Here is a 15,877-nt window from a genome sequence, read left to right as displayed (position 1 = left end):
AATGACTGTACCGAGAAAGTGAAGGCAGCTTACATAAGCTTTCCTTACCATAATATCTAAAAGGACGTGGAAATGACAAGTTTACAAGAAAAGAAAAGAATTTATTGGTCTTTGGTGTTAGGGCCAGAGAAATGAGCTGAAGACTGGAGTTATGTAGAGACTACTGTTAACTTCCAAGAAAAAAATTGTGATTGTTCTAAATGGTGCAGAGATGATAACTTTTCAGTAGGCGTTTGTTGTACAAACAGCTGGGATAATTTACACTTGGTCATCCATCTGTGCATATGAACAGCTGCTCAGAATTGTTAGTGTACTAGTACTGTCTAAGGAAGAGCATCCTGAAATTGTCAAGTGGCATTCTCACTGCACTTAGGGCCTGTGGTACCATACAAGGTAAACTTCCTCTAGTAAGCAAATGGGTTGGAATAATAAGTTCTGTTCTGGATAGTATCCTTTCAGAATAACTGTCCAAGGTCTTTTCTGATAATCAAGATGTTGACAAGGCTGAGGAGTGTAAACAAGGATTTTTAGCCATGTGCGTTCTGTCCTGTTGACATTAGGGCAAATTACTTTAGTTAGATGTCCTATTAATTCTCCAGGAGTTAGCAAAGATTAGACCAAGGGGAACTGTTGTGGATGTGGTGTTATCTTTTCATAGTGACTGGCTAATAATCCTCTGCAGATTCATGCTATTTGACCTAACTAGCTTAATTATTCACAGATTTTCTGCAAGTCAGGTGTATGCAATTGAGCAGATAGTTACAGAGATAAAATAAGAATTTAGAAAGCTAGTGCAATTCAAGAGACTGCTGAGCTCTTCAGACGCACATTACCTGTCTCAGTAGTTACAAATTCAATGTTTTCTAATTTCTGCTGCTGTAAAATTTTCCACAGATGAAAGAGCCAATCGCTGATATGAGGATATCTGACATAATGGATGTTTATGAGCAGAAGCTGTCAGCATTAGCAGTGAGTATGACCTAAAGTGTGTGTGGATGCATTCTTGCCTGTACATGCAGAAATTTTTAATGGTTTGGGGGGGAGAACCCCCCCCCCTTTTTTTTTTTTTTTTAATGGGCAGTCCAAAGAAACCAGGCTGCAAGACCTTTTGGAGGCAAAGGCGCTGGCACTGGCTCAGGCTGATAGGCTGATGGCTCAGTATCGATGTCAGAGAGCCCAAGCTGAGTCCGAGGTGAGTAGCAGGAACCTTGTTCTGGAATTCTGGGGTGGAGCTGGGTGATACTTGTCTGGGTAGCTTTAACTGTGATGGCACATGCAAAACTTTCTACTGCTTAGCTAAGCTATGCTTACAATTTAGGATGATCTTAATATGTCATCATAAGCTTCCTGTTTTCCTTTGGATTGTTCTTCAGAACAGTTTTCTTGAACTTTCTTTCCCTTATAGGAAGTCAACAAAACTAACCTACTGTACTGACTATCTTTACCGTTGGTTAACTGTTAGTGTTAACTAATCTCGTGATACTGATCTCTAAAACAAACAAAAGCCCTTGCTAGAATTCTCTATGGAGTTTGCTAGTGTATGTAAAACAGCTTCTTGTTTGTGCCTTTTAATCACTTGTCATATTTCACAGGAAGATGAACTTTGAAATAAATCTTGCATCACTGGGGTATTTGTGGGTGAGGTGTGCTTTGAAAGCTCATAATCATTTTTATTCTTTAAAGTTTATTATAAAGATTCAATAGTTCCGACTGCATCTTAACCAAAGGCATGCAAGCATTGATCTTAGACTTTTTTTCTTCCCTTCCCCCCTCACACTGGTTATAAAGGGAGCTCAAGGAATTTAGAATGAGCTAATTGCCTAATTTTTAGCTAACATTCGATGAGAGAAATCCTTTTCCTAACGTAGCTGGTGGTATTTTAACATTAGAGACGTATGCCTGTCATATTAGGTATCAAACATGATGTTAGATATCAAACATACCTATTACAAAGTGGCTTATGAAACAGAATTTGTTGTAGTTGTTTTCATTTTTTTTCCCCACTCAAAGGCAAGAACTCTTGCTGCAATGCTGAAGGATGCAGAACGAAAAAATGAAGAACTTAATGTTTTGCTGAAAGCTCAGCAGGTAGAATCTGAAAGGGCACAAAATGATATTGAACAGCTCTTTCAACACAACAGAAAACTACAAACAGTTGCTGAAGAGCATGAAGTACTGAAAAAATCCTCTATTGATCTTCTTCAGAGGTAAGAAGCTTAAGATCTCTAAGCAAATACTTTATATCCAACTAGAGTGATAAAGTGCTTCATTTTTCTGAGCTAAGTACATTAGAAGGACAACATTATGTGCTACTTCATAGTTTAAAGTGAAAAATTTCCTTTTTTTCCGTACTTGTAGGTCAGGTGCCTTTAAGTCATTCAGGAAGTTAATATGTTGAATGGAATCTGAGAACTGAAGTTGTAGGTGTTGAAGGTCCAGCCTGGGAAATGGCAAGAGCTTTGTACATTAAAAACAAACAAACAAACAAAAAAAAACTATTCCCAAAGAAACAAAACTAACAGTAGTTGGTTTTTAATGGCGTCATGCCATGCTCTCAGCTTCATTCTTTGCTCTTGCATGCTATCTTGACAACGTGCTATGAATAGTCTAGAGAAGCAGCCAATACAGTATGTCTGCATAAGGTAGGAGCTTGCATCTTGTGATCACTTCTGTAGCAGATTTGACTGGAATTGTGTTAAAGTGCAATGGGAAGGATGGAAGCACTTTGTGTCTCCCCAATGACACTTATGTGTATTATTTCTTTAGGATCTTAAGCTAAAAAAGGGCATGTGAGGCATGAAAAGTACACAAGGTTAGAAACTATTTATCTCTTTATAGAAAAAAGAATCTGCTTTGGGAGAATAAAATCCAAAAGAGCTTTGGCTTTTCAACTCATGAGAGTTGATCTTGTCCCTAGATATCAGCTTCTTGGCCTTGCTGACAAAATTCAGAAAGATTTCTAACTTAACAGGAACAAACATTATATTAGACAATTTTGAAGGCATATCACTACCCATAAGTGGGTCACAGGGGTGGAGCAGCAGAATGCATATAAGTCAATTGTTCTGTCCATTATGGAGTTTCTTGAATAAGCATCTAATAAAGTCGCTATGGCAGTGCTGCCTCTTTTGCTTTAATTGTATGTAGCCACATGCTCTATGAGCATGTATTTATTTGATTAGTTAGTGTGTGAAATGAAACAGTCTCAGTCTGGTATTTAGCCATTGTAAATTCCCCAAAGAAGGAGTAAAATAGCTTGGTGATCCTTACAGTGTGATTATAAAGCAAGAACTTGCTTTCTAAATAATCTGCACACTTTTTAAATACTGCTTCTTAAATACTCAACTGACGTAGGGGAGAGAATTTTGCTTTTGGTAGGAAAGTGAAGAAAGTGCTCTGCTTAGGGCATGAGATATGTTTCATAAACTTCTCTTAATTCATGGTATGTTTTAATCTGTGGCATCACCAGACAACTGGAGGTTAGAGACTCAAAGGGTCGCTTAAAAGATGGCTGCAAAAAGCAATTTTGAAACATTCTGTGTATGCCAGATTTCTGAAGGCATCAGCATATTCATTTGTCAGTCACTAAGAGCTTTCTGCTGGAGAAAGGTTGCTTCCTGATGTTTATTAAGGATATGTAAGGGGTCCACTGAAGCTTGTTTCTCATCTATGTTCATAAAAAATTTTTGCTTTTAGCTTAAGTGGGATGATTGCTCAGGAGATGTCAAGTTTTTTTTAATGTGACAAACTATTAAAGCAAAAGCTCTTCAAAAACAGTTTCCCTTTTAAAATATAACCCTCTAACTTATTTGTAGGCATGAAACAACTGAAAGACAATATAAAGATCTACAGATTACATGCAATTCACTAAACAAACAAGTGGAAGCAATGAAAAAACTAAATGAATCGCTCAAGCAGCAGAATGACAAGTAAGTTTAATTCAGTCTTTCTAAAGCAAATTAAAGATAAACAGTAAAACTAAATTGCACTTCAGTCTCAATCTTTCAATTATTTGTGCTTTTAAGTAGCATCTGAGAAGTGTAGTTAGCTTCAGGGTTGCTTGATATGTGTATTAGGTGAAAATCTGTGGTAGTCATTTCCACTTTTGTTTTCCTATACTGTAGCTAGGGAGGGGAGGGGTTCCCCACAAAGGCTGTGGAGACAGTAGGAAGAAAAAGTCTTAATGAAATAACAACATGTTTTGGGTGTATGTGATGTTTTTAGGGTGGTTTGGGAGTGTGTTTTTCTTTTAATTCTTAAATACTACTATCGCCAAGTTTTTCACATATTTTCTTTTAGCCTGCAAGGTTTCTCTGTAATCATTTCAAATATTGCTGTTGACACTGGAGGTACTTAGGGTTTTTGTTTGGAAATAAATAAGTAAAACTAATACATGGTTTCATTTAAAAACAAATTACATAATAAATAGTGATGGCTTGTGTTCTCTCTCTGTGATGCAAAATGTCATTCCTTGATCATAAGACTAGCACTGAGGACAAATATTAGTTTGGGAAAAATTTTTTATATCTATGACTTAAGACAGGTCTGATGTACCTTTCACCCGTGTAGCTAAGGGGATATGGTTCCTATTTGTGAAACTTTAATACCACTTTGAAAGATACCTTCTGCAAAATTATGCTTACAGATATGCCTTGTATTCAGTTTTAAAATAAAATTCTATTCTTGGTTTCACTTGCAAAGTTGGCTTTATCCTTCCTGGCTCTTGCCCCGTCAGTAGTGAGGGCAATCCAAATCACTGCCCTGACTTCTGATTCAAATGGAAATTTTTTCATGATTATGGTTTTCCTTGCTACTGAATAGATATGTGTGCTTATTTTCAGTGGTGCAATATATGCAGCTCAGGGTAACTGGAGACATGTTCTGAGAAAGCAGCTGCCACTTGCGGGGGGAGAGGGGCAGTTGTTATACAGGTATTCTTGGACTGCCACAAATAGGGACAATGGAAATGTACTATTTTCTATTCTCCTCCCTCCCCCCTCACCCCCCCCCCCCACACACACACACTTTGCAGGAGGCTACAACTAAGAAGCTGGTAGGTAGGTGGATAAGCAAGTAAGCCAGAGTGACAGTAGATGACATCTAGGCAAGATAAAAGGTAGATGAAATATGCCTTAGAAATTAGACTAGCTAATAATTGGAAAAAGTAGATTAACTTCAGAAGGTATGAAGTGTTCAGGTTACAGCTACAACACTGATAGAAGATGATAGTGCCTATGTATTAAATATTATCCCAGCTAGCTAGGATGGCAGCAGATTTATAGATGGGGCTACAGTGAAATCTCATGAAATAGTCATTTTCCTGACCATTCTGTGACACTCCAGAAGATATTTTGAATGGTATTGGAAACTCTTTATGCACAGATGTGTTTACATAAAGAATGATGCTTCTCTGAAACAGATTTTACTAATAGTATTGTCAATACAGGAGCATACTAGGAGCTCAAAAAGCAGTATCCTCCACTATTAATGACAGTGAGTTCTGACTCTGAATGACGATTTCATTTCTGTCATGGTATTTTTAATGCTTTGTGGCTGTAAGAGAGAACCAGTTTCTGGTGTTTAAGCTCTAAGAATGAACTTTTTCAGTAGTTTCTACCATTTACCCTTGATCAGAGGGAAATAACTGTTTCACGGAGGGGGAGGGAGGTGGGGAGGGAAATCTATCTGTACCCACACCCTGCAAATTCATAGTTGTGTTGATTTGATTTGAAGCTCTTGAGAGCAGCTGGAATTGATACTAAAATCATTCTGGCTTGTTAAAACACAATAATGTCGTTGTCTTTTATTTTAATTTCCCTGATCATTAAAATTTTTCTCTGCAATTTTAGGACTGCTGCACAGTTGAAAGAAACTGAAGATAACAGAAAAGAATTACTACAACAGCTACAGGATAGAGATGGCAAAATAGCAAGTAAGCCACTTAAAAGTCATTGGACTGACAGAACTAACTAGATTAAATAGGTGTTTTTATTATGTGCCCTAGATAAGTGGCAAACTTGGGAATTTTAAAGGTAGCCAGAGATATAAATTGCATGAAATGGATCAAATACTTTTGTTGTTCTTGTTTGAAAGAATAGGTAAATGTGACTTTCCAGTCTACATGGATTTCACTGAATCTCTGCACAGTATCAGACATTCCTTCAGAATCTTTTTAGATCATGTCCATTAGAACTATTTTCTATAAGAACTGTAAATTACAAGAATTTGACTTAACTCTTTGGTAAATGACTGCAAAACAGACAGTAAAACTTAGCAGTAGATGGCAGTACTCTGTAATTCACATAGCCATGCTGGGTCTAAAAAATACTTGTTGTTTCACAAGCAATTAAGTAGCTCTATTCTAAGTCTGGCAACCCATCTTTTAATGTGTTGGTTTCCTTAAGGCTTTCAACAAAAAATAAAAGTTCTGGAAGAAAAACTGAAAGTTCAGCAGAAAGAAAAAACAGATATGGAAGAAACTATAGATGTTCTTAGAAAGGAATTAAGTAAAACAGAACAAGCAAGGAAAGAACTGAGTATCAAGGTAAGAAATATTTTCACGTGCCCTCCTACCCCCCCCCCCCCCCCCCAGTCTGGAATGTTAAGTATCTATATAACTGATAGAGTTGGAGAATCAGTATTTCAGTAGTAGAAGTGGTGAAAGAAACCAGAGCAGTATAGGTAGTGGACAAGAAGAAATAGTTTTAATCATACACCTTTCGAGTTTTGAATAGCTGAGCCTGAATTTAAGAGAAAAGAAGTCAGAGTCAGGTTCTAATGGGGCTATACAAGGCATTGTATGAGAGTACATAATATTTGGAAGAAAAAAAACATGCTATATTAAATGAGAGAATGGAGCACGCTCTTTTTAATTGCTAGTTTTGGTTACTGTAGAAGGTGGATTCCCCTCCATTCTTCTACCCCTACCCACCAAAATGCATCTGATTTTTTTTTTGATCTTTGAAATTCTAATAAAATACCTATTTTCCTCTCTGTAAGAAGAATATTGACCTTTCTTTTCAAAACAGAGGTGTGTCAGTTTGGCTATACAACTAAGTCAGCAGGGTAACATTTAAAAAAAACCAAACAAACAAAAGACAGAACAATAAAAATCAAAAACCAAACAAAAGCCAGAAAAGTTCAGTGCAGCCCACATGTCCTTGCCTGGAGGTATGTTCAGCTTCCTATTAACTCACAAGCCAGAGGGGTCATCTTCTCTCTGCAAAATGGTCAGTAATTGTAAAGAACTGTGTGGTCTAGCAAAGCATTTGCGGTATTTCTATTCATTGTAGCACAGCTAATCTCTCCAGGCAATATTTTCCAATATATAGCAAATATTTCCATTGTTATTGGTAAGTATTTAACTTTGGCTTGAAATAAAACATGGATGGCCTATGAACACCTCTGTCCATTAAGTAGGACAATAGTAACATGAGGGTTGGAGCTTTCCCATGGTATCTAGCTTTTTGAAGTGTGGTAGTAGCTGTAATCATTCACATGCACGAAATGTGTAGCTATGTGAGAGCTGAAGAAGATGTTTCCAAAACAAGCCTGTAACTTTAAAACTGTGCATTTTAATTACTTAAATTCACCACCAGGCCACTTAGCCTTCACTGCATTGTGTATGTTGATTTCCTCCTCTATCAACTGAAAAAATTTTGTTTTGTTCTACAGGCATCTTCTCTGGAAGTTCAAAAGTCCCAGTTGGAGGTACGTTTGGAAGAAAAAGAAGCTGTTGTAAAATTACAGCAAGAAGAACTGCACAAACACTCCCATATGATAGCAATGATTCACAGTTTAAGTGGTGGCAAATTAAGTGCAGAAACAGTGAACCTCAGTTTGTAGGGCTCTGTAGTTAAGGTTTTAGTATTTTATACAGATGTACAAATGTATGTAAAGATTTTTAAACTTGAAGTTAGCATATTATCTGGCTAAAAAGACCCATATCATCTAATATTAAATAGCTTGACTGTCAGTTGAGAAGAAAAATTAGTATTTTGGAAGCTTTGATTTGAAAAATCTGAGCTATTGTATAGCAAATAGGTCTTCTGATAGTTTTCTAGAACTACCATCATCTGTATCGGGAGCTGGATTCAGCTGTTTTTTTGTGACTACCATTCCTAACCCTGCAAAGGGACAACAAGAGTCACTGACTTTTTTTTTTTCTCTGTATATTGTTATTGGCAGTCAGACATGTGGTGTGCTTCATTATAGAAAGGTTAAGCATTTTGATAATTTCATCTTGTTAATTTTGACTCTTCTGAGTACCATGTATTACTTGTGCAGTGTTGCTTCCTGATGTCTAAGATACAAACATAGAAAGGAAATAGGTCATACCAATTAGAACATGTTACATTGAAAGCTATATTTCAATTTATTGGTGCATGTTTCATGTAGGAAATATATGGAGGTGTTTCTAATTATGAGCTGATAGGAATTTGAGCAAGTAGAATAGAAACTTGAATGATTATCAGAAAGTACTATCAATTCAAATCAACTATGGAAAATATGCTGAGATATGAAATATATGAATCTACAAATATTTGTTAGAATACTATATAATACTTTTCTAGTTCTACAATACTTTTTCTCATTCTTTAAAAGGATCTGCACTTTGTTTTGAGTGTCCTCTCTGGTACACGCTAGCTATTGTCAGCGTTGTCCATTTCTGCTGTACGCAAATAGGATTTCATATACTGTTTGTAGTATAACTATGAAGATGACCTTTTTTTAAAAAAAAGTGTACTTTTCATAGGAAAGACTAGTACTAGAACTTGTGATTGTGCATTTTTGAGTGGAAAAACATTTTCATGTTTGTAGCTTAAATGCGACATGACTAACATGTCTTTTAGCAGTTGGCAAAATTCTTACTGTGATGGCTGTATTTTTGTAAAACTACCAAAGTTCTGGGTGATTAATATATATCCTTATCTGTAGCATTACTGCCTTTATTTGTATCTAACTTGCAATGGCTAGATTTTAATACATCTGAGATGCCTTATGTTTTTCAGTTGTGTAATGGATGTGTCTTACTGAATCTGCTCAACTCACGTCTGAGTAGAGCCTTGTACATGCAATTGCACAACACCAGATGAATTGCATCTATTTTAACCTGTTTCTGAAATACATTTCTTATGACTTAACCACAGGCAAGATTATAGACATCGTTTTGGTCTCTGTGAAGACTGTAGGAATAAAAGATTGCTCTATTTTCTGTGTAATATGTATTCTGTTAAGTGAAGTAAGTTACAGGGATAACTGCCAGCTCAGTGTAGAATACATGCAGTTTGGCTATGTTTTTGCATAAAAACAAGTTATTGCTTAGCAAGGTATTAAAAAAAAAAAAAAAGTTAATGGAATTGCTGAGGTAAGGATTTTTTTTGTTAGACTTTCTCAAACTCAAATAGGAAAGCAGGTTTCATTTGCCATGTTTACTTCAGTTTAATGGGTTAATAAGTTTGAGTGTCAAAGTAAATTTGAAGATGTGGATTCATTTCTCCTTAAGTCTCTCGGTCATGGGGAAAGGGTAGATAAATATTTTCGCTAACTTTCTGCCAAAAACTGTTCATGTAAAGAAATTCAAGTAGGAATTAAAATGGCAAGCATGTTACTAATTAAATTGATAAATGTGTGTCTGACTTTGCTTTTTTAAATGGGAATGGGAGGAGGAAAATAGAAAGTTGCTTACTAGAGTAAGGTTATTCAATAAAGCTTCATGGCCCCAGAAAATGGTATATGAATCTATGGAGTTGACATACTAAAATCCACAGTAAGAAGCACAATATATGAATATTGATTAGCATTTTTTCCTGCAAAAATGTGCTGCTTCAGGATGTTATTGCTCTAAGCCAACTGTTGCTGAGCTCTGGAATGCATAGCAAATAAAAGCATGGACACTTTAAACTGCTTTGACAACAGTTGTGTTCTTAGCTGGCAATGGTTTTCCAAATGAATAGTGGCTACTGGAACTAGCAAGTAAGTTGATGTCTGTTTAAAACTTAGTTGAAAACATATAGCTCTTCTCCCTGTAGAAGAAAACTGTAGCTTTTCTTACAGTAATTCATGCAGAGGAATAGCTTTGTTTTGTTTTTTGCTTTTAGGCAGATTGACTTTATTAACATTGAAGATAGTTCTACAGTAAGTTTCCCTGTGCACTTTTCATATTCCTGTTACATGCTCTATGTAATATGCTATTGCACTACACTTCCCCCACAGGCTGCCTTACATAGTGCAGAGAGTAGCTGGCACCAGCATAACAAACAGCTATTCAATAGAGTCGATTTTTAATTATCTGTGCTACGTCAGGGTGTCAGTTGCCCATTTTACAAATATAGAGACTCCTGAGCTGTCTTATTGCAGAGCAACCTCAAGTTTCTAAATCAGGTACTCTAGTACTTGTATTATCTGGAAGTAGCTGCCTTTTATCCTACATAATCTGGAGAAAGTTTTGCATTAAGCATGTGGCTCTCTATGCTTCATTTGTACATTGTTTGAATCCTGCTGTGAGACCAGTATTTCTTTTTCCTGGAGTGTTTGTTGCTGTACAGTCTGGTTCATTCTTGGTGTATTTCAGGATAATAAGATGGTCAACAGTTTGCCATTCATTAGCTCATCTGATACATTATCTTCATCTTTTCACTTCCCTTCTCTTTGGTCTCTCCTGAGGCTGTGAAACTTTGGCTGGAATTTTCTTAACTTCATTAGCTTAGTTAAGAAAACTGTTAATTGTTAATATCCTCCACAAACAGTAGAGCCTGGGAGTTATATAAACTGAAAGCATGGTTTTGCATTAGGAAGTGATCTTAAATGTAAGCGGTGGCAAGTAAGCCTGTTTATAAGAAGCAACATAATGAACAGCTAAGACTTTTGATAGATTTTAGGAAGTATTTAATACTGACTGAGTAATAGAATTTATTTAGAGATGGTGTCAAGAAAATACAAAATTCTGAGTACAGAAGTCTAAAAACCACTTATGGTACCAATGCAGCAGTACCAAAAGCTTCAAGTTAGCAGCTGGCCAGGAACTATGTATTGTTTGTCATTAGTTTTCTTGATTCTGAGGTAAGTGCATAGTTTTCCAGGAATTTTCTGACTGCACTTTTTCTGGAATAAGTGTAAGTCAAAGTGGGGGAAAAACTCCATCGAAGCTGCCAATGCCCAGCTTTTAAGGTTTGTTTAAGTGTTCCTTTGAAGATGTAAGGAGAGGTTCTCTACTCCCTTTTCTTGGAAGCGAAGGCAGAGTTTACTGTTGGCAGCCAAAGATCAAGTATTTTTAGGCAAGTGCATATTTCACAAGACATGCTTTCAACCTTGCAAAGTTGGTTTATATATAAATAAATTCCTCCGTGCCTTCCCATCTGGCTACTTTTGAAATCATCTTCAGATTTTTTCACTGTCTGAAACAGACTTCCCTTCCAACTTTCTCACCAGAGTTTGCCTTCTGCAGGGTGATGAAGTTGGGAACAGACTGCCGGTTTTACATCCTCAGTGACGGATTCCTATCTCTCCACTGCAATCCAATCTAAACTGGCAGCTTTCTTGGGAGTATGCATGAATGTGGCACAGCTAGTCAGACTCAGAATTATGTCACACTGAGAACTGTTTAGCTGGTTATGTAAGTACATAGCTTTGGAAAAGCTGAAAATGGCGAGTCTGGTTTGTTCTTGCATCTGCAGGAAAAATTAGGCACCTGAATGAAAGAGGGTATCTGTTGCAGAACAGAATGACTTAAGTAGCATGATCCTCCTTTTTTTCCAACTTCCTGTTTGTAGAGCTAAAACATAGCATAAGTCTGCTAAGTCTGTGGTTCTCATACTTGCAATCTGTTAAATTTTTACTAAGAAACTGCCTCATGTCCTCTTTTGGCACCTTGCCCTTTGAACTGGGGATCAACTGACAGTCTTGATTGAGGAGCTTGTGGTCGGTTGGAAGTATCTTGTCTTACTATGGCATTAGTGTGACATACTTGTGGTTAGAAGCACTGTCTCCTTTATGCCTGTATGGCTTTATAACTGAACTGTAAATACAAGTTTGAGTTTAAAAGTGTGTGGGTGGTTTTATGTTTTGTTTTTTAAAATGGCATTAGTTTTTGTCTGAAAGTGAAAGCTTGCAAATTCTGGGAGCCCTTATGCAATGTGTTGCTGCTAGTTTATGGTCAGTCTTCCTAATTCATTATTGATGGGCTGTGTTGCTTTCTGAGCAACTATTGAGGATGTTTTGCTTGTAACAATGCACTTTTTTCCCTGAACATGTCTCTGGAAATATAAATGTAAAAGTACACTACAGAATCACAAAATGGTTGAGGTTGGAAGGGACCTCTGGAGATCATCTGGTTCAACCCCCCTTGTTCAAGCAGCATCAGCTAGAGCAGATTGCCCAGGACTCTGTCCCATCCAGTTTTGAATATCTCCAAGGATGCAGACTCTACAGCCTCTCTGGGCAACTTCTTCCAGTGAAGAAGTGGGGTGTTTTGTGTTCAGACAGAATGTACTATGTTTCAGTTTGTGCCTGCTGCCTCTTGTCCTGTCTCTGGGCATCACTGAGAAGAGTCTGACCCTGTGTTCTTGACACTCTTCTGTCAAATATTTATCAACCTTGATAAAATCCCCCCTGAGCCTTCTCTTCTCCAGGCTAAAGAGTCCCATCTCTCCCATCCTCTCCTTGTATAAGAGAAACTCCTGTCCCTTCATCATCTTAGTGGCCCTTTGCTGGACTTGCCAGTATGTACACATCTGTCTTGTACTGGGGAGCCCAGAACTGGACCCAGCACTTCAGATGTGGCCTCACCAGCGCTGAGTAGAGGGGAATGACCACCTCCCTTGACCTGCTGGCGATGCTCTTCCTAATGCAGTTCAGGATACCGTTGGCCTTGTTTACCACAAGGCATGTTGCTGGCTCCTGGTTAGCTTGTCCACCAGGAGCCCTGGGTATTTCTCTGCAAAGCTGCTCTCCAGTTGATTAGCCCCCAGTGAATACTGGGGTTATCGCCTGGGTGCCTGGGGTTATTCCTCCCCAGGTGCAGGACTTTGCACTTCCCTTTGTTGGACTTCATGAGGATCCTCTCTGCCAGCTTCTCCAGTGAGATAACTGTCTTTATTCAAACTTAGTGTTTGTGCCAGTACCCCCTCTTTTCAGGAGGAATGTGTACCAACATCACTATGCTGTGTTCTTCCTTCAGTGCCTGTCTTCCCTCTTAAACAGAAGGTTTGTGGAGAAACCACTGAAAAGGGAAAACAATGCAATAAAGCTAGCGGGGCAGCAGCTTTCTTCTTTACAGGTTTATGTGCTCTCAGTATGGCCGGGGTGGGGAGGAAGGTGGTGTTGGGAGTAAGGCACCTTGCTGGGAATAAAGAAGTCTGGGTGCATTTGCCACAGAACTTGAAGTCTTACTGTGCAGGTGCTGGCCTAGCTTAAAACATGCTATGTGGATGAAATTGGCCGCAGTCCAAGGACAGCATACCTAGCTCAGGAGCAGACACTGTAGCTACTACTCCTTAGATGAATTTCGAACGCACTGCTTGTTTGCTTGTTTGGCTTTAGAATGTCTTTTCTTTTTAAAGCGCTGTGCCAGATATGAACTCTTCAGCGTTTGAGGAATGTGATGAAAGTGGCTTACACGAGTCTTACTGTGGCATAGGGAGCTAGGGAGATGGCGAGTGCTCACAGGGCCTTCCTTGTGAAATGTCACCAGCACTACTTGTGCTCTGGGGTAAGAAAAAGGGAATGAGGGGGAAGGGGGAATAATGCCACCTGGCCTAAAGGAAATTAGGAAAGGAAAATCCCAGATTTCCATGGTTAACCTACTATAATAGTTGATTGCAGCTTTCTTTTAATATTGTCTCATATTGATTAATGTCATCTCCTGAAACAGAGTCTTTGTTCTAACTCCAGCCTGTAGGTTGTCACTTAAAATATGATTAAATTCTGTGGGATCCTGTTCCTCTGAGCCAAAGTCTATCTCTGAAAAGGTTATCTCTGCAGGGAAACTAAACACTTCGTAATGCTGGGATGTCCCATGCAGCAGGAAGGGCTAGCCCTTGATTTTTCCATACATAGCTAAGCCTTTATGTGAGAGAGCAAATACTGTATCACAGTTAAATTTTTCTTCAGAGTAACTGAGATAACAATGTGTTTTAGGGTTTTGCACTGTATTAAGTTATTAAAAATTAATTTCGCTGGTAAGCAGCTCTTGTTTTGGCTGGGTTATGCTTTAGAATAATATATCTGTGTGTATTGTTTGTTTATATTGATACTGAAGTGTTGCATTTCAGCTGTGTTTTATGGTACAGCCAGAAAGTCCTATAGCCTTTGAAGGAAGTATAAGACTAGAGTAATTTAAAAATCCAGAGGCTTATGATAAGCCCCAGGGGGGGAAAAAAATCCCATGCTGCTCAGTTACAATATATTTTGTTTAATCTTAGAGTGGGGCAAAAAAAGGTCAGGAACTGTTGCGACTTGCTTGTGTGTCATATCAAGTGCTTTAATTGTTTCTCTTTTCATCTCCTGAGGATCAAGCTTAGAAAAACATCTTTGGTTTATTTTTATCACATATCTAGCAACTGAATTTGGATCTAGGTTGGAAAAAAAAAAAAAAAGCCTTGAATTTTTTTACTTGTACTGATTCACCTTATCCTGTGTATAACTTCCTTGCTGTGACTTTTGAAGGCAGTAGGAATTCTGAGAGCTGTTGTATTCATTTTAGTATCAGTCTAACTGTTTGCTTCAGCACTGAGTTCTTCAGTGTAGCGTATATATGGTATTGTGCTGTTGCCTTGCTTATATTCTGCAAAGGCTGAGGCTGCAAAGGCAAACTCCTTTATATCTTTCATTGACAAGAGCAGTAGTGACTTTATTTTTGGAGGGTTAAAATGCTGGGTAATAGTACCCTCTCTGCAGGTGTGGCTGTTGTCACTCCTTGACCTGTTTAATGTCTTTGGCTGAAGAGCTGTGTATTTTTAGGCATGGTGTGCTCAGAGCCCAATTTTTGGGCTGGCTCATGCATGCTACCCTCCGAGGTGACTGTTTTTGTCCTCAGAGACGTTACAGGCTACTTGACTCTCTGGAATACCAGGATAAATGTTCTGCCCATGCTCAGAGAGGTATGTGCAACATGGCTGCAGCCTGCAGTTGCTCAGACAGATGCTTCTTCTGAGACTGTGCCCTGGTGTACAGGTGAAAGACCTTTGCCAATAAATATCTAATGGATACCCTCTTTCTTAGACTCATTCATTTCTTTATAGTACTTATCTTTACAATATCTTCATACAGTACCTCTGTGATTATTATCCTCATGTTACCAACAGAGAATCAAGAGACAGATTGAGGTAGAGTATCTGCTAATTTAGAGATTGCTATTTGAAATGCCGAAAGCCTCCATTTGTTTTATCGCACGTGTGTGTGTGTGTGTGTGTGTATGCATGTTTATATACATATTAAAAAAAAAAAAAATCTCCCAAGTATGGTTCCTGATGGATTTGCTACAGCACTGGCACTTGTGTGTACTTCCACTCAGCATTTCCATGAAAATCAGAAGGTTTTTGCAAGCCCGGGGGTTTCAACCTAGTTATTTAGAAAATAAAACTAGTTATATAGTGGTTGTCTGTCTAAAGGTTGGTGTAAATGGCTTGCCTGCCATTGCACAGGTACTCTGTGGTAAAGCTTTCTGGCATACTAAGGCAGCAAGCAATTACTTGAATCTTAAAATCATCTTTCTTTTCTCACTTCTGACTCGGGCAGAAGGCAGCTTCTGCCACGCAGTGAAAAGGGACATGCAGATAGCAGTGTCTCTTTGCCACCTGACTTTGCCTTCCTCCCCACACAGGCCTATCTTGTATGCAGAATGAGGCAGAGCCCCCAGGGGAAAAATAGCATCTAATCA

The 15,877-nt window shown here is 38.2% G+C and overlaps 1 protein-coding gene across 1 annotated transcript in view; it reads left to right on the top strand.

Moving 5' to 3' along the window:
- The window catches only part of CIP2A (cellular inhibitor of PP2A), a 30,882-nt gene extending 21,251 nt beyond the window's left edge, over positions 1-9,631 (top strand). The window contains exons 15-21 of the mRNA XM_026112373.2: positions 895-969; positions 1,082-1,192; positions 2,011-2,207; positions 3,816-3,929; positions 5,850-5,932; positions 6,405-6,544; positions 7,675-9,631. Of these exons, the coding sequence (XP_025968158.2) occupies positions 895-969; positions 1,082-1,192; positions 2,011-2,207; positions 3,816-3,929; positions 5,850-5,932; positions 6,405-6,544; positions 7,675-7,845 (891 nt within the window). The 3' untranslated portion in view covers positions 7,846-9,631. The remainder of the gene's footprint in view (positions 1-894; positions 970-1,081; positions 1,193-2,010; positions 2,208-3,815; positions 3,930-5,849; positions 5,933-6,404; positions 6,545-7,674) is intronic.
- The last annotated feature ends 6,246 nt before the right edge of the window (positions 9,632-15,877 follow it).

This window comes from Dromaius novaehollandiae, chromosome 1, assembly GCF_036370855.1.
Source record: "Dromaius novaehollandiae isolate bDroNov1 chromosome 1, bDroNov1.hap1, whole genome shotgun sequence".
Lineage (NCBI taxonomy): Eukaryota > Metazoa > Chordata > Aves > Casuariiformes > Dromaiidae > Dromaius > Dromaius novaehollandiae.
The sequence above is the reverse complement of the archived record's forward strand: the minus strand, read 5'-3'. Positions and strand labels throughout refer to the sequence as shown.